This window comes from Bufo bufo, chromosome 7 (assembly GCF_905171765.1).
Source record: "Bufo bufo chromosome 7, aBufBuf1.1, whole genome shotgun sequence".
Classification (NCBI taxonomy): Eukaryota; Metazoa; Chordata; class Amphibia; order Anura; family Bufonidae; genus Bufo; species Bufo bufo.
Window position 1 is genome coordinate 17,081,979 of NC_053395.1, and position 19,641 is coordinate 17,101,619.

General features: G+C 42.7%; 1 protein-coding gene across 3 annotated transcripts in view; it reads left to right on the top strand.

The window, feature by feature from the left end:
- Nucleotides 1-16,174, top strand: part of LOC121007378 (cytochrome P450 2K1-like) — a 61,354-nt gene extending 45,180 nt beyond the window's left edge. For all 3 annotated transcript variants that reach the window (XM_040439263.1, XM_040439262.1, XM_040439264.1), the window contains exons 5-9: nt 2,306-2,479; nt 8,064-8,205; nt 9,466-9,653; nt 9,822-9,963; nt 15,840-16,174. In XM_040439263.1, coding sequence (XP_040295197.1) covers nt 2,306-2,479; nt 8,064-8,205; nt 9,466-9,653; nt 9,822-9,963; nt 15,840-16,024 — 831 coding nt within the window. In that variant the 3' untranslated portion in view covers nt 16,025-16,174. The remainder of the gene's footprint in view (nt 1-2,305; nt 2,480-8,063; nt 8,206-9,465; nt 9,654-9,821; nt 9,964-15,839) is intronic.
- Nucleotides 16,175-19,641: the final 3,467 nt, after the last annotated feature.

Consider the following 19,641-nt stretch of genomic DNA (forward strand, 5'->3'; position numbering starts at 1 on the left):
TAATGGTCTCTGTACTCTAAAGTATCACTTTGTCGTACTTCCTTGTAGGTCATATAACACCAGTATAAGAAGCTTTGTTATTAACTTTTCCATCTTCAGGGGCCTTTCAAGCAGATCCCCCCATTTGGTCAGACCTGTGGAGGGAAGCATGCTTACCTGCTCCTTCACACTGGATTCCTGCATTCCCCACTGTCACTGCAGAGTTCTGGTCTCCACATGTTTACAGCCAGTCATTGGCCACATTGGTGCCACATCCCCTTTTCATCATATCAATAGGTCACATAAGCCAATGGAGATGTGTCACTCTTCAGGCCAGTGATTGCTTGCAGCAGCCGTCAAACCACATGTTGATATGTGGGGACCAGAGCTCTGTAATTGCAGTGGGGGAGAAAAGATACCAGAATCCAGTGTCCGGGAGAAGGAAGCTAATATGCTTTTCTCCACAAGTCCAGTCATGTGGGGGTTTTGCCCGAAAAGCTCTTGATGATAGAAGACTTCTTTAAAGATGTAGGTTAGGGGAAATGACTACATTATAATAAACAGCTAAGCTACAAAAACAATCTCCTTTTCTTCTAGAAAGGTGCAGTCTTGTCCTTGGGCCAGTTCTTTCCAAATAGCAATAGGTGCTAATAGCACTAGGACCTGTATACAGTACTACACCCAACAAGCTGTAGAAACCATTCTGCAATAATTGATCTGATGATGCCACAGTGCCCCCACGTGACGGCTGGTAGGGCTTTCAGAATCATTTATAACAGCATCTCTTGTTTGGCAATCTGAGAAATCCATATTTGTCCAAACATGCTAATTATCAGTTTGATGGACTTAGGCTAGGCCGCTCCTTTCACCTTTTGACAGTCAGGGCCAGGCTTCTGAATCCAGCTCACACCTGGCCCTATGATGTTGCACAAGTGCCTTATACCAAAGTTTATATTCCTGCTCATTCTGGACTTTCCAGTCAAGGAGACGGTCCTATCAGTGATTCACAGCCTGCCCTCCGTGACTGTGTTTACAGCGATAGCTGTCAATCACTGATAGGACCGTCTCTTCAAAGCCCAGAATGAGCAGGAATATAAATGTATAAAATACAAGTTTTTTCAAATAAAACTGTATATCTAACTCTTCAGTTCCTCCTGCTCTATAGCATGCTTTGTGCAACTCAGACTCCATGTTCAACATGACAGGTTCCCTTTAAAAGTATCTCCAGACAGTTGTAGCACGTAACCAGAGAATCCACAGGACCCAGAACCAGAACAGTCCATAATACACCTAGCTAAAACCATCCACACTACCACGAACTATAGCCAGATACAATGCCTCCTCCATGCTCCATCTCTTCTATCCTCCTACAGCAGTATCCTGTGAGTGACCCTCCAGCATCCACCCACATGGGGCATACTTTTTCCATGCATGAGATTGGATCTAGCTATTATCAAACATTATGTATATTTAAAGAGGTTGTCTGGCTAGTAAATAGTAAAAAAAGGTAAGAATGCCATAGAAAAGCAAAATAAGACCTACAGTACCTCACCATTCACTCGCTGCCCTGGTTCCAGTGTTTCTGGGTCTCCTGTTCTCTAGTTACTGGTCCCTCCAAATACACAGGAAATGACCTCTCAGCTAATCTCTGGCAGAGGTGGGTGCGGAGATCGGCTGAGCAGTCATTTCCTGTGTGTTGATGGAGACCAGGAAATAAAGACCAGAAAGGATCCTGGACGGAATAGAACCAGGGATAGTGGGGGATGACAGAGATATCATTTTTTTGTCATTCTGACTTTTTTAGAGACTGGTCCTATTTTCTCTGTTGCTTATCTAGCACCACCAAGCACTGCAGCGCTGTACAAAGGTCTATCAGTCATATAATTGTCCTACCTCTCAACTAGGAACAATTGCATAGATCATCCTATCCATATGGTTTTGGAGTGTGAGAGAAAACCATAGATCCCAGTGGAAAGCCACACAATCAGTGGAAGCACCTGAGTGTACTGCGAGTAGCCTTAGATCTTTTATATTCATTTCAATCAAGGGACTAATATATTTTAACCAGCATCATAAATAAAGTTTTGTTGTTTTTGCTTTTTAAACCATCAATCCCTTTAAGTGAGTTAGTCTATATCTGAGACGGTAAATATATGTACCCGTTTTTTTTTGTGACCATCATTAATCTCATACTACCTATACCCTCGATGTCTGAAGTTGGTAGACTTAGTGCTTGCTCCCATAGACATTAAACATGTCTGCATTATTCTTTTCTTTTTCTTTTTTTTTTCAAGACAATCTAAATTGAAGTTATTTATTTCTACAGCTGTTCAATTTTTATCCCTTCATTGGAACACTCTTGGGTCTACATAAGAAAGTAATGCGGAACATCGAAAATCTAAAAGACTTTATCCAAAAAACTGTAAAGAAACAAAGACTGGAGTTCAACGCCAATGACATCACTGGATATATCGATGCATATCTTTTGAAACAGGAACAGGTGAGTGTCTGTAACGGGTGAGATGCCAATATGATGTTGAAGATCTTGAAGAGGAGTGTCATCACTTATATTGGGAGCATCTGGGCCATACTTCTGTTCTAGTCAAAACATACAAAAAAGCAACAAGAGGTTAAAATTAGCTCCACATTAGAATTCCAGAAATTGCCATTCAGACAGAAGGGCATATCTACTTACTTTCCATGACCCTTGAATTTTTTTTTTACCCTCTTGTTTCCTAGTTATGTAGTCCCTCACTTCGTAATGAACAAACCACAAAGTAAAGTCAACTCACCACTAGTGTTGAGCGAGCATGCTTGGACGAATACCAGTTTGGCTCAAGCATCGCTATGCTCGGCACATGGCGGTACTCGGCCAAGTATCGCATGTGCTCGAGCTCAATGCTCGAGTCTCCTCCCCGCACGTCACCTCCCCGCTAAGCAGCCAATAAAAGTGCAGGTAAGTACTGCCCTCACTGTAATGCCAGTAGCCATGTTGGCTACTGGCATTACAGTGATTGGCTGTCCGGAACATGTCACCGGGTGCTATATAGCACCCGATGACGCATGTTCGGCTCATTCTAAGTCAGGGAGAGCTGAGCATAAGAAGGGACAGAGAGTGTAGGGAGTTGTAATTGAATATTTTTTTTTTACAAAAACTTTTCTTAGACCCAAAAGTCTTTGTAAGGACTATTGGGTTTCACAGCAGCAATATGTGTTTGTAGCGCATAGAAGACAGACAGTGTAGTGAGTGTAATAGGAAGGTTTTTATACAAAAACTTTTCAGAGACCCAAAAGTCCTTTTAAGGACTATTTTGTGTGACAGCAGCAATATACAGTGTAATAGGCTGCTACGAACAGTTAAATTATCCGCACCACATCTCCTGTGTAAAGTGTGCGCATCCCTAAAATATTAGTGACATCCAGTGCACTTTTTCCGTAGATGTTGTCCGCTGCGGACAGTTAAATTATCCGCACCACATCTCCTGTTTAAAGTGTGCGCATCCCCAAAATATTAGTGACATCCAGTGTACTTTTTCCGTAGATGGTGTCCACTTCTGACAGTGACCTTACCAGGGCCACATCTGTTGTGTAACGTGTGCACTTCTAAAATATATCTGTGACATACAATTTAATTTTTCCATAGATGGTATCCGCTTCTGAATGACCTTACCAGGGCCACATCTGCTGTGTAACGTGTGCGCTTCAAAAAAAATTCTGTGACATAAAATTTTATTTTTCCATAGATGGTGTCCTCTTCTGACAGTGACCTTACCAGGGCCACATCTGCTGTGTAACATGTGCGCTTCTAAAAAATTTCTGTGACATAAAATTGAATTTTTCCGTAGACGGTGTCCTCTTCTGACAGTGACCTTACCAGGGCCACATCTGCTGTGCAACGTGTGCTCTTCAAAAAAAATTCTGTAACATACACTGTACTTTGTCAGCTTTGCAACCTTTCTCCCCCCAAAACACAAAGACTTTGGTTTCCTGGAAGCAGCTCGGCGGGTCATGGGAATAACGCCGTCAGATCGCCGGTCGTCATCGTCTATGGTCGGAACTACGACGGTATCTGATCGTCTTCAAACCTCCGGCTTTCGTTTTTGATTAATGAAAATATTTTTGGCAAATGCTTTCGCTTTGGTTAGTCTTGCGCTGGTCCAAGAACTTCACCTTTAGTGGCGCAATAGGGATGCCCTGCTTTGAACACTGTCATTTTTTTCAATGGTCAGCTAAGCAGCAGGCACTCTCCCATAATTTTCTAAATGGTCAGCTCAGCAGCAGGCCCCTAACCATAATGTTTTAGAGGGTCAGCTCACCAGCAGGCCCTCGCATATAAGTTTTTACAGGGTCAGCTCACCAGCAGGCCCTAACCTACAATCTTTTACAGGGTCAGCTCACCTGAAGGCCATCGCATATAATTTTTTAGAGGGTCAGCTCACCAACAGGCCCGCACCTAAAATCTTTTACAGGGTCAGCTCACCAGCAGGCCCTCGCATATCATTTTTTAGAGGGTCAGCTCACCAGCAGGCCTTCACCTACAATGTTTTACAGGGTCAGCTTACCTGAAGTCCCTCACACATAATGCTTAAGAGGGTCAGCTCACCTGCAGGCCCTCACTTACAACCTTTTGGAGGGTCAGCTCAATAGCAGGCCTTCACCTACAATCTTTTACAGGGTCAGATTACCTGAAGGCCCTCACATATAATGTTTAGGAGGGTCAGCTCACCTGCAGGCCCTCACTTACAACCTTTTAGAGGGTCAGCTCACCAGCAGGCCTGCACCTAAAATCTTTTACAGGGTCAGCTCACCAGCAGGCCCGCACCTCAAATCTTTTACAGGGTCAGCTCACCTGAAGGCCATCACATATAATGTTTTAGAGGGTCAGCTCATCAGCAGGCCCTCACCTACAACTTTTTCGAGGGTCAGCTCACTAGTAGGCCCGCACCTAAAATATTTTACAGGGTCAGCTCACCAGCAGGCTCTCGCATATAATTTTTTATAGGGTCGGCTCACCAGCAGGCCCTCGCATATAATTTTTTACAGGGTTAGCTCACCAGCAGGCCTTTACCTACAATCATTTACAGGGTCTCACCAGCAGGCCCGTACCTAAAATCTTTTACACAGGGTCAGCTCACCTGCAGGCCCTCACCTAATTATAACTAATAGGTAATTTGCGCGCATGCTGCCTTGCTTGGATGTGGTAGTCGTAGCTGTTTGTCAGGCTCGCTCTCCGGAATCAAACCATGATTCCCCCGTTACCCATGGTCTACATGGTTTGGGCTGAAAATAACATCGAAAGATGATAGGGAAGACATCCAAATGCATCGTCCACGTCACGGGGACGTGCGATCGACCCCAGGTTATCTTGAGTCACCAAAGCGGCAGCAGGCCCTCGCCCATAATGTTTTAGATAGTCAGATCAGCAGGCCCTTGCTCCAAATGTTTTTGATGGTCACCAGCAGGCCATCAATCATAATTTTTCAAGGCTGTGTATGATGCCCTCCTTTATGTGTAACAAAGGGTGTATTGGAGTGCCAGTTCCTTGTAATTTTTTGCAGCCCTTTCCCTTAGTGCATAGGTTTTATGACTGTAGGAGTCCAACTACATGAACAATTGTACCACAGTGTGAATGAGGCCCTCCTTTATGTGATATACAGGTTGTATCGGGGTGCATCTTCCTTATATTTTTTGGCAGGACTTGCACTTTATGTACAAATAAATATACAGGAAATAATTTTTCCTATAAATCGATTTTATCTTCGGTTTGGTGCCTGGGAGTCCAAGTTACATCCAGGCATCCTCCCCATGCTGTTCTCGAACCATTTTGGTGGTGTTTCCATCAATTTCTGACCTTTTCCTATGAACCAGGCACCCTCCCCTCTTCAGAGCAGGGGGTGCCTGGTTTAATGCCTGGGTTCTCCCATTGACTTCCATTATACTCGGGTGCTCGGAAGAGCACCCGAGCATCCCGATGTGTTTGTCCCGAGCCCCCAAATAATCGAGCACTATGGTGCTCGATCAATACTACTCACCACTCCAAATTTTCTTCAACGCACATGAGAATGGTGCATGGAGAAAGTAAACCCAGGATCAAAAGATCCTCGAGCCCATTGATAAAACTCCAAAATTTATTGGCACACTGCTTCATGCCTGCCTGAACCAAACCACAGATGGCAGGGCAAGGAGGGAGCAGGGAACTGATGGCATCCTGCTTCACTATTGTATTCAGCTATATGAGATATAAGGAAGCAGATATTGTTCAAATCTGGACACAAAACAACCGTCCTGGTAGTGCTGGACAAAGGCCGAAATTTAGGACTGTCCCGCTGGATCCAGAATAGTTGAGGGCATGGTTTAAGTATCACCTGTGTATGGGTCAGCTAAAGTTTTGACAAGTTTAGAGAGTGGTGCGGGCCCGAACAACTCTGTAGGAAGCCATAGTGGGGCCAGTGTGGACTATAGGAACCCATCAGCTCTGGGTGCAAGCTCGTGGAAGGTACATAGTGGTAAATTGACTGCCCTGTGGCCTGAGAGTAATCTGGTCCTGTAAGTCAGTGGATTAAGTGAAAACATTAGGGAAAGATCAAAGGATCCCTGTAGTTAGACGTTCGGAAGAGAATTCTCCACCTGTGTACAGTGAAAGTGCAACTGGAAGGCTGCAAATTACAAGATGAAGTTAATCAAAAGGTTTGAAAAGGAGAGCACTGCTCGAAACCTGAAATATTTTGTATGCCTCAATAATAGAGGTTCTTCTAAAAAAATTGTTTTGGAGTCATAAAAAATAGTTTTGGAGGTGAACAGGCAGTGCCACGACATTTTTTTAACTTTTTTGTGAATTATCTGGTGAACCCACTAAGGTCAGATAAAAGATAGCATTAGTGGCTAGCCATTATTATTATTACCCCTCAGTCAGCTACCTGTACACATTTTTTTACGGGTTCTACTATTCACACCAAGTTGCTGTGACGTATTACATACTAATGACATGACACCTGACCATGATGCTCGAACGTGACCTGAATTGGTGACAAAGCAGAAGATCAATAGATGTTGCATACTATATTGCCTTAATATCTGTAAAGAATAAATCAAGGCAACTGGACGTACTGTAGATTTCTTGAAAACGTTTCACTCGTTCTTCCAACGAGCTTTCTCAATTCTGAGTGACTGTACAAAAATTCTGGGAATAAATATGTAACTGAATCAACATCTGGTAATTATGCCCAGCATTGGGTCAAAGGTGTTGATTGCATTATCCTAATTGGAGTCAGTAGGTGATAAAGACTTCCCAGAAAAAGTTGTCAAGACAACATTGTATGTGGCAGACAATAGATGTCTAACCCCCCCACCTCTATTCAAGCTTGGCTTCTCCATTTTTTACGTAGATGGCCTCCTTCACGCCTCGTTTGTACCAATCGAACTCCTTATCCAAAACACGTACTTGACTGTCTTCAAAGGTGTGGCCTGTTCCTTTTAGATGTAAGTACACGGCTGAATCTTGACCAGAGGTCGATTGGTACAAACGAGGCGTGAAGGAGGCCATCTATGTAAAAATGGAGAAGCCAAGCTTGAATAGAGGTGGGGGGGTTAGACATCTATTATCTGCCACATACAATGCTGTCTTGACACCTTTTTCTGGGAAGTCTTTATCACCTACTGACTCCAATTAGGATAATGGGATCAACACCTTTGACCCAATGCTGGGTATAATTACCAGATGTTGATTCAGTTACATATTTATTCCCGGAATTTTTGTACAGTCACTCAGAATTGAGAAAGCTCGTTGGACGAACGAGTGAAATGTTTTCAAGAAATCTACAGTACGTCCAGTTGCCTTGATTTATTCTTTACAGATATACCATGACCTGAATAATTGAGAACCTTCACAGATATATTGCCTTAATCCTTTGCACTCAGACCACTAGAATCTTAAGATTATACAAAACAATTACTGCTTAAGTGAAAAATGTCCAGAACACGATGGAATGATCCTATAAAAGCAGAGATAGGGATTAATCGTGTTGAGACGAACTGACAATGCATTGCGAGTAACCTGTGCAATTTCTCATATTATGTGATTTCAGGAGTCAACAAAACCTGAGACCTATTTTCATGATGAAAATCTGCAATATTCAGTCCTGGATCTCTTTGATGCTGGTACTGAAACTACATCTACAACAATCCGTTGGGGAATTTTGTTGATGATGAAGTATCCAGAAATTCAAAGTAATTGTTTCTAGCTAGTAATTGTTGATCATTGGTAATTACATGTAGGTGCATGTTTATTTCCAAAAGCTGCATAACGTAATGTGACTGAATGAACAACACTGAAAACTCTCCAAATGACCATCTTCCTTGTGAGGACCTTCGCACTAGAAGACATTTTTAAATAGATTTCTGGGTGGTCATCTCAAAGAGGTGTCACTGTATTTTCAAGACCATTCACAAATTACCATTTGGGAAGAGGCCACAACAGTGCAGATTTTTTCCCATTTGTTGTCAAATGTTCTAGGTCCTTACCATATACAGTGGAGATGTGTGTGTTTGTTTGGTTGAGCATTTGGCTTTTGGTGAATATAGCTCGTAAGGCTAAAAAAATAAAAATACCAAAGTCCACCTAGTTTAGTATTATCATCCTGCAAAGTTCATCCAGAGGGAAATGAATCCTTGTCGACTTCAAGCATTACAATCAGTATAAATATAAATTAACAACCCCTCTCCAGAAGTCTAGTAACCATAACTTGAAATACTATGCTATGCTGAAGACGGTATCCTTTAGATTTTTTTTTGAACAGTGTGAAGGAAGAAAGCTATGTGGAATAAGATGCTCATGAACATGCAGACTTCTTTGTACTGAGTGGAGTCCAAGCTTGAACTGGTCAAAAGTTTTTATTTTTTTCAGTATTAAAGGGAACCTGTCACTGGTATTTTAGGTATAGAGCTGTATCAAATCGTTTTTTTTACACAATAAAAGCACACAGAGCTATGGGGACTGGGTATTGCGGATGTGCTAGCGGCCATCTAGCAACCCATGTCCTCAGCTCTATACCCAAAATCCTGGTGACAGGTTCCCTTTAAAATAAGAAAAACCATAAAAATATGGTATCACCATAGTTGTACTGACCTGGACAATAAAGACTACATGTCAGTTTTACCATATAGTGAACACCGTAAAACAAAACCCATAAAAATTCATTTCTATCCCTAATTCCACCCCTATTGAATTTTTTTTCCAGCTTCCCACTACACCCTATGCAATATTAAATGAGGCCATTAGAAAGTGCAACATGTCCTTCAAAAAAACACAAGTCATCAAACGGCTTGTGAACCGAAAAAGAAAACAAAGTTATGGCTTCGGGAAGACAGGGCGTGAAAAACAAACATGCAAAAATAGAAAATTGCTCCGATAATCTGTCAACTGAGATGTATGGGCATGTGTGAGTGAGTTTATGATGTAATAAAATATTTTTTTCTTTTACTTTACAGAGAAAATACAGGATGAAATTAAAACACATCTTAAGCCAGGACAATTGCCAGCAGTAGAGGATAGAAAAAAAATGCCTTATACTGATGCAGTAATACATGAACTACAGAGATTTGCCAATATTGTTCCACTGAATGTGTCACATGCCCCTCCAACTGATGTGTATTTTCGGGGATACTTCATCCCAAAAGTGAGTTCAGTAAACAAAATTCTCATAACCAGGATATTTTTTTTCCAAACAAGTATGTATTTAATTGTTAATGATAGAGACCGCAATGGGGTCTACTGCCACTCCAATAATCACATATGTGGAAATGTACATAGTAAAGAAAGATTATTGATGATTTATTGTTCACAGGGTACAGAGGTTATTCCATTCCTGACATCAGTTCTCAATGACAAGACTCAATGGAAAACTCCCAATGATTTTAATCCCAATCACTTTTTGGATAAAGATGGGAAGTTTGTCCGAAATGATGCATTTATGCCTTTCTCAGCAGGTTGGTAATAAAAAACCCTAAAATAACTAACGCACATAATTCTACATGTTAATTAAAGGGGTATTTCAGTTTTTATTTTTTTATGTATTTGTTTATATTATTCAATGTCTGTAAAACGCTGCAGAATATAGTAGAGCTATATAAGTGCATAAAATAAATAAATAAAATAAATAATAGGAAATCATACAATTTTCTAATATATATTTTCCAGTATTTAAAATTCTGCATATATACCTTTCTTACTGTACATCAGACAGTTGACCCCTTTATGCAGTAGAATGGTATAGCCCATGTATGAGTCCTGTGTAATGTATCCATGGCCTAATTCAAACAAGGCATCAGTCATATGTGAGCGAACTGTGACCCACGAGCAACTTGCAGTTGCTGGGGAAAGTACAGTCCTGTCCTTGGGAAACTGTCCAAAAGTATTTCATATGGAGACAGTTTCTCCTTTCCTCTCGGGGTGACTTGGACCAAGGACAAGGCAGTAGGTAGACAGTCCACCCAGGGCAACTACTTTGTGTATGGTAGGGAACATGGATTCCTATTCTGTTACTAGGGTTACTACCAGTGAACTATATGCCCCTAATACTTTTTATGGTCTCTAGGATCCCATATCTACAGATCACTTAACTTTTTGACAGTTATTTTAGCAGTTGCCTTGGCCAATGACCCTGCTTCAGGCTATCCCACTGACAAGTCTACACAGACCAGGACATCCTCATAAGTACCCACCATAGGTAGCTGTATGTAGTCCACCTGCAATCCCTGGAACAGATAATCTGGTCATGAGGTGCACTTCCTGGGTGCTCGGGTAGGATTACCAGGGTTATGCCTTGCAAATGTGCGCATCCCTACACCAATTTTGCAGCCACATTTTGAAACCCTGGGGCAAACTAGTTCTGTAAAAGTAAGGCACACGTTCCCTTGATGTTGGAGACCACTGACTGGGACAGGGCGGACATCATGGGAAACAAACAACGGGGCAAGCAGACCTTAGTGTGTATATTCCACAACCCTCCTTGTATGGAACCTCCCTCCATACATACCTTTTTCTTGTGAGGGGATGTCTGGTTCTGGAGGGTCCATAGCAGTTCTGTGTCTACTACAGGCATGGGCGATGGGGCAGCCACCATCAAGGGGAATAATGCTGCCTTTCTGGCCACCTAATCTGACGAAGTATTCCCCAGAGATTTAGGGGTCTGCTCTTAGGTGTTTCTAAAAATGTGAATTCATAAAAATGGCAAAGAATTTCAATTAATGAGTACTTAAATTAGACATAAAAACTGGCAGGTATAACAAATAACACCAATAAAATCATAAATATGTTAGTTGTAAGATAGGGTTAAAATTATTAGTCACATAAAATCCCGTTACGCACTGTGCGATGTGCCGTACATGGAAAAGTCCACTAGATGGTATCAAAGCTCTGCATAAAAGGTGTATATAAGATATATTAGGTGTTTCAATGAAAAAGTAAAGATATATAAAAAAAAAAAACTTATGTAAAATGAGTACCATAATGAATTAAATAAAAATCTATAAAATTTGACTGAATGTAAGGGCTTAAGTTGTTCACGAAAGTTATAACAGGAATAAGGGTATACAGGCTGCACCCACACTGGATGAGATAGACTACGTAATCTGTTGAGGTGATAATTTATCTGGAAAGTCGTGCCGTAGGTGGTGGAGGAGAGAGATTGGTTGCGATCTAAATGATACTGCAGCAAAGACATCTGGTCATCCCACATTTGAAACTACCTGGATTATATATTAGAGGCAGATTGTCGTTGGTAGCTGGTTTATGTTGTTTTAGGCGGCTAGGAGCAAGAACGCTCTTGAGGGTGGGGTCTCTCCTAAAGGTGGTACAGGGCTGTTTTGGTAGAATCTTTTCCAGGTGTGGATCTGCTAGTTGGACGTGCCAGTGTTTTTTGAGGATGTTGCGCACATTATGGTGGGATTTGGAATAGTTTGTGATTAGAGATGAGTGTACCAAACTTTGCGAGTTTGGGTACCCGGATCTGAACCTGGACTTTTTCACTGAAGTTTTTGCGATTGAGTGTACTGTGGAAGGGTTCTAGAGATGCTTGTCCCCTTTCCAGATAAAAATCATGTCATCTATATAATGTTATAACTATCTCACCACTAACATATTTATAATTTTATTGGTGTTATATCTGCCAATTTATGTGTCAACTTTAAGTACTCATCAATTGAAGTCCTTTGCAATTTTTATCAATGAAAGTTGTAAATTCGCTCCACCCACACACATTTCCCCGCATTTTTTTTGCTTTAAATGTCAAATATTACCTGTCAATGTGACCCACTCTTTGGTCTGATGAAGGGGCCTGTCTGACCCCAAAATGCATCACTCATAAGAGTTAATAAAGAAAATCAATCTACTCCTGCTGTCCTGCCTGGTTGTGCCACTGATCTTGTTTGTCCTACTACTGCACCAGATCCTGTACTGCCATGCTTGAAGAAATATGTGTGGTAGAGCCGGCGATATAAAAACCTACATGCTGTATCGGACGTTGTGCTCCTAGCACAACGCCATAAGGTGAGCCTCTCTAAGTAGAAGCTTTAACTTATTCCTCCTTACAGTTCTACCTATGTGCTCTGCTCTCTGTGCTCTCTTCTAGTTCAAGGGAATGTCAGCATTAAACATCCTTTTTGCTTTTCCCGTCGGAGCTTCAATCACAGCCAGACAAAAACTAACTGAAACCAACTGCACAACCTACTATAACAAACACTTCCACTTTTCTGTAGTGTGTTCTCAGCCTTCATCTACAAGCCACTTCTCTCCTGAATTTTCAAAATACAGACATCCATCCTTGCATGTTAGCTTTTTAAAAAAAAGTTTATCACATCCTTCTTAGAGTGTCCTTTCCTACTCTCTCTGTTCTCTTTAGATCCCCTGACTTACTCTGTGAGTTTCCCATGGTCTGCCTCGGTCCAATCACAGGACTTTGGCCTGGCTCACAAGGCAATTTACACCCCAAGTACTAAGAAAACAACTGGCCTCCCAGGCATCCTTATGGTCCTCATACCTCGGACAACAGTCCTTCTGGTACACCAAGTCAGGATGTTTCCACAGACCACCCTGACCACATGCTAAAGTCTATGGCAGCCTCAACAATAGTTTCATTCACTCATGCGCCACGTGATATGTCTATGGTGTATTCGGGATAAAGCCCATTTCGGCACTCTACTTTGTGGAAGGTTCCCTTATCAATTTCCAAATCCTTTACCACATCCCCAGAATCCCACTGGTGATTTTTTTCACACACTCCTTAAGGGGGACAGACTCTTCTTGCCATGTACAAGAAGTCAAACCTACTGGAATCCCTCATCATTCAGGAATTTTCATTCAGGGATTCTCATCCTTATATTACCTTGCAGCTGCTTAGGAAGGTCTGTTCTTCCTGGTGAGCGATCCTCATCGATCCGAGTCATCTCATGTGCCATCCAGTCCCTGTTCGGGCGCAAAGTTTTCTGTGAGCAACTTCTGCTCTACCAATGTGCAGATAGCGTCAAATCAAGGGTTAAGTCCAGCAGCTCAGGAAGATCATCACAGAGACACAAGGAGGTGTGTTCTCCACAAACGACTCCAACCTTTATTTCAGCAAGAGTGTATATATAGTTACAGACAGCATATCAAAATGGCTCTAGGCAAGGGGTGTAACTACCTTAGAGGCAAACTATGTGACTGTTATGGGGCCCAGGGCAAGAGGGAGTCCACTTGGGATCATCCCCTCTTTTTGTGTGGGTGAAAACTTGGTCAGGACTCTAACTTCTAAAAGAACAACTTTTAGCAAACGAGGCAGTGGAAAAAATGGCCCAAGGGTCATTGAAAGGGGTTTAGGCAGAAACCCTTCTGTCCTCTCTGGAGGGCCTGGTTTGATCCTTGCTATTGGACCCTTACAGCTCTGTGTACACCATTGCTCTAGGCCAAAAAGCAGTGAAACTCACGAAATTGGAGACAAACATTTGGCCTTGAGTTTGTATATCTTGTCCAAGAGATTATGTAAAAATGCAAGCATCAGCATAAGAATAATTGTGCATGAGAATATGGCAGACAAGATGGAGTGTATATGATTTCCTTCACACATATGACACCCTACACATCATGTAATTTCTAAGAACACATGGCATACATGTCCTGGGTTTGCACACAGGACTCATCCACATGAAAATTAAATAGGACTAGTGATGGAATAATGATGTTTATTGTAGTCATTACAGGAACAACATCACTGTGTGAATTTATATTAAGGTCTGTCTCTAGGTGATATTGTAAAATGGTTGCTTTTTCTGTTGTCATGTTGTTAATAAAGTTTAGTGTAGCGGGAAAAAACACAAGACACACATACCTGTATCTACACAGACACTGATGAGAAGCGGCTGCAGCAGTAATACTGTATATAGTGTTCATGTTCTGCTCCTCAGTACACTATTTTTCACCTGTTAGATACCTGGTTAGTTAACTGAAAGCCAGGTCACATGATACTTGTGAGGGTCACATGAAAGGTCACATGACTGATGCCATATTTAGTACTATCCAGCTCTTCTATGGAGATATTTTACAGGACTAAAGTAGGCCGTACCATTTTACTGAGCGGGTGACTATAATCAAACAGGAAATAATATATTCAATTTGCGTTGCTGATGTTATAACTAGAGATGAGCAAAGTTATGAAAAATTCAACATGGCTGCGTCACCGAATTTCACTAAGAAGTTTGATTAGCAGCGAATTAGTTTGTCACAAACCGCATTTCTTTGTATGTAGCGGGTGCAATGACGAGTAACGGTGATCACGCCGCCTGCTGTCATTGAACCCCTCAGATGCCTTGTTCATCCCTGATTGTGGCATCTGAGGCCGACATTTAGGCCTTTCAGTGGTTAATCAGAGTAAGAAATAAAAAAAATATACAAATTTTATCTATTGGGTCGCGTAGAGGCCATAGTGACCATCTTGATTGAAGACACCATGCGAAATCTTGCGATGTGACATGACGTCACAACGTCAATCGGGGGCAGTGGCGTCATCACTGATCTCTTTGTGTGGTACCGTATCTTCAATCAAGATGGCCACAACGGCATTTTCGTGGGCAAATGGATGAGGTGAGAATGTTTTTTTGTTTTTACATCCATGTCAAAAATAATTGAGCGCAAGGAAATTCAGCTTTGTGGTGAGTCAAATTTTTTCTGAAATTTGAATCAAAGTCAATTCTAGATCAACACTAGTTACAACCTCCCCTTTACTTTACAAACTTTGTGCCATAGTCCTATAGAGATGCATAGCTCGCATGGAGCGCCGACTCCTCTTCAAACAGTTGATCGGCGGGGTGATATTGATGACTTATCGTGACTATAGGTCATCAATATATATGGCCGGACAGCCCCTTTAACATTATTCAGCAATGTATCATTGCCTAAAATATATGATTCAGAGTCTAGAGTATCTGTCTCAGGGTAAAAGTTTGCTACCTGTGTCTAAATACCCCGACTAAGTCAGAGTTGATATCCCCATTACACTGAGTTTCCAGGATACATGCTCACCTTCAAGTGGATCCCTTGATATTCCTTAACTTGCTACCAATATTTCAGTTCCCAATGACACACATGTCCTCAAATGCTGTAAGCTCATACCCTCAAGCAACCCTACACTTGAAGATAAGCATCACCACTGGAGATATGTTCAGTTTTGCCAAGCCCAAATCGCTGAGCCATATCTGGAGAAAAAGAAGTGTAGTCACTATGCCTGCCTTCTTCAGGAGCTGGTCCTGGAATTGGCAGCATTGTTGTAATACTCTGTTAATAAAGTATCGTTTCGGCACCATTAATTCTTTACACATTTATTCTATTTCTACAGGAAGAAGAGCTTGTGCTGGAGAAAGCTTGGCCAGAATGGAACTTTTCCTGTTCTTCACTGGACTTCTTCAAGCATTTACTTTCTATCCACCACCAGGAGTTTCCAGGGAAGATTTAACTCTCAAGCCCGATGTTGGATTCACATTAACCCCTGCAAAATATATGACATGTGCCAAACTGAACTAGTAGTATATTTTGGACACAATTAACAACACAGAGGCTAACGTTGGTGTTGGTTATGTTTATAAGGGGTTTTCTGTGAAAAGTATTTCTGTATTGAAAAGACATCTTAATTACACATCACACACCTGTAGAATAAAGTCTGTTTTACGCTTACTTCTGAAGTTGTCTGGATCGACCAACCAGGAACCTAATCATGTGATGTTTATTTTCTTAAAATCCAGCTTCTGTTGAGATGACCTCCTTTTCCAGGTTTCCAACATGATAGAGATGTGGATATCATTCTTGATCAACTAAGATGGAGCCCATATACTCCAGCTCTCAGACAACGCCTTATGTACTCGATTTGGGACCAAAGCACGGAGGTTTTGCCCTACCCAAGAGGACCTTCTTCCTTGATGTGTCATATATATTACGTATGCTGTACTGATGTTAGTGTGAAGCCATTACAATATGGCGCTGGCACCTAGATATTTTCATAGTTTGTCTGATTAAGAGCAGCTTTAACAAACATGGGCTATGGAAAGGATGTCATTTGCACTGTGGACAGAGTCAGAACTATTCCTCTCCATGTCATGTGTACAAACCCCTGTATCCACCTCATCTGCACACTCACCATGGGTAGAAAACACTCTGTCTCAATCCACAGTATGGAAAGTATATAACAAACTTTCACCTACAGGTACAGTATGGAGGTGGCTATGAGGGGCCTTCTGAGTCCGAGAAAGCCTGTTTTATAGATTTAATTTTGTTCCTGTAATCAGTCATCTACGCTCACTGACCGCAGATCTGCCCAGGTAAAAAGACCCTAAATCTTGTTTTGCCTGTAACACAGTAGTACATATATTGTCCTTGACCGTAGTTACAGCTCCACACCTTGTCGCTGCCGTGCACTTTGGCAGACACCGACAGGCTCAAGGACTGGCCCACCTTCTGTTCTACATATGTGTGTGCAGGACTGGTACTGTCTTTTTGGCAAAGAAATGACAGCTTGGGACTTTCCACCTCGGCTCGGCACAAGCCATCAGTTCTCTGAAAGGTGCAGAGTCCAGCACTTGGAAAGGGAGGGACTGCAGCACCAGCAACTTGGTTAGGAGCAGGTTCAGCTTCTGCGCCGTTGGATGAGTGCATGCATACTGCTGTCTCTTGGCAATCGCTTCAGTGTTTGATTGCTGACAGAATGACTGACTAGGAGAAGGAGGAGCAGGAACATCAGGCCCAGCAGATGATAGGAAGGACAGACAGCTCCCTTCGGCTGAGGTGGTGGAGCCTTGACTGCCTGAAATCGGGTTCGTGCCACTGGGTGACGCAGGAGTTGCTACAGCAGGCTGGACCACCACATTGGAGCCACGGTTCTCCCAGGCCACTTTATGGTGACGCTGCATATGTTGACACAGGGACATGGTGCCCTGGCCACACTTCACCTTCTGCCCACAAATTTGACAAATGGCCATGTTCAAATCCCCCGGAGGCTTAACAAAAAACTGCCACACCGCCAAGTAGGTGATTTTACCCCCAACACTCCGCACTGACTGACTGCTACAGCCTCTGCCTCCGTAAACCCCTGAGCCACTACTTTCCTGGCCGGTAGGCTCCTGCAAAGTGGGTGGTCTTCCCCAGGCATGTTTGACTCCCGACCTCCCACTGCTGCCACCTTGCTGACTCCCGGTCACGCTACCGATTTTCTGGCTCCACCGCTGCCTCACGGGCAAGCTGCCACCCTCTTCTCCCGATGGTGATGAAGCCCCTAATTACACTGGCTGCTAATTTTGATCGGCTACATCATCATCATCGAGTACTGTCTGCACATCACTGATGTTATCCTCAACGGTCTCTGTGTCAGGAGCCTGACCATTCGCAACACCAGCTCCCATGCCACTCTCCTTATCACTAGTTGCCTGCCTACCAGAGGAAGCGGCGGATGTCTCCTCCAGATCTTTGCTGGGCAGTAGCTGCTGACTGTCCTCTATTAGCTCATCCTCACTGTATCGTGGAGCTGAGCCCATAGCATATAGTACTTCTCTGGCTCAGGGAACAGAAAAGGACAGAGGCAGGTCGAGGACAGGTGAGGGCACAGGGCCTGCTCCCGGGCCATGCCAACTAAGGGTTGTGTCTGACGAACCCACTGACTCTTGGCTGGGTGTGTCTGATGTCACTTGCGACTAAGTCGAAGATTGAGTTAGCCATCAACCACCAAGAACCGCTGGGTTGCTGGTCAAGACATGACCGCTAGCTGACACTGGGAGCTCAGACCTCTCAAAATGACCCCTACTGCCACGCCCCCTTACTCTGCTGTGACCTGTGCCTGTGCCAGAAACATTTAGGGGTGTGCTTCTCCCCTGTGCAGGGCCTGGCACTTCTCTGTCTGACATACTGTTAGATCAAATAAGTAAATAAAAAGGAAATTAATACATGCCAAAAAGGGCTGTAATTTTCTCACTTCACCACACAACGGCTAATAAGCCCCTTCCCCCCCCCCACTAATACACGACAAAAAAATAATTTAGAACATATAACTGCGGCCGTGACTTTTTTTTTGCCACTGACACACTCCATAAAGGGCTGCAATTTTCTCACTTCACCACACAACAGCAAAAAAGCCCTTTTTCTTTTTCCCCACTAATACATGCCAAAGGTAGGCTTTAGAACATATAACTGCAGCCGTGAACAGCAAATAAAGTTGTTGTTTTTTTGCCACAAATACACGCCAAAAAGGGCTGTCATTTTCTCACTTCACCACACAACGGCTATAAAACTCCCTCCCCCCCCCCCCCCCACTAATACACGCCAAAAAAAGGCTTTAGAACATATATATAACTGCACCGCACAAGGGCTTATAAGACCCCAATAACGAGAACGGTTTGCTGAAAGCAGCAGTATAACAGCAATTTGGATCCCCAGTCAGTGCAGCAAGGTGTAATAGGATTGTTCCTATTACCCAGGCTGTAACCTCCCCTACTGAACCCTGTTCTGCTTTAATACTGTGGAATTATTCCTCCCTATCCTTTCCCTGAACTTCTAATGCTCTTTCCCTAAACTTCTTTTGAGCAAAATATAAGTTTTCAAGTCTTTCCTAGCACTGTCCCTAGCGCCTGCTGATGTCTCTCCTAAGTACACTGGAAAATGGCTGAATCCAAGATGGCTGAGGCTATTTATAGGGCTGTGACATCATTGTGGGTGATCCCTCGTTCCCTGAGTTCCTTGCTCCATATCCTAACATGTGTAGAAGCCATGTGTAAAGCGTGAGGAAATTCAGATTCGGTGCGAATCGATTAATTCCTGAAATTCGTATCGAATTCCATTTTGTCAGCTTCGATTTGCTCATCTCTAGAGTTAATTCATGGCAATTCTTTCAATTTGTGAGCAGAACCAAAGGTATGCAAAAATGTGACACCGGGGCAGTTATCTGGCATGGTCGGGCATGATTCAAAGTGGTTCTTAACTTCCTGAAATAAACTCAGCCAGAAGAAGAAGCTTTGAAGAATCTTCTCCTGTGTCTTTTTAGTCACCAAGTGTCCTCCAGATACTTAATTATGGGGCCATATGAATAAGTACATTCCTGGGCTTAGGTATCAGAAGCTGTTCAACAAGTTCACTTTTAGGATCTAGTTTCTGAGATACTC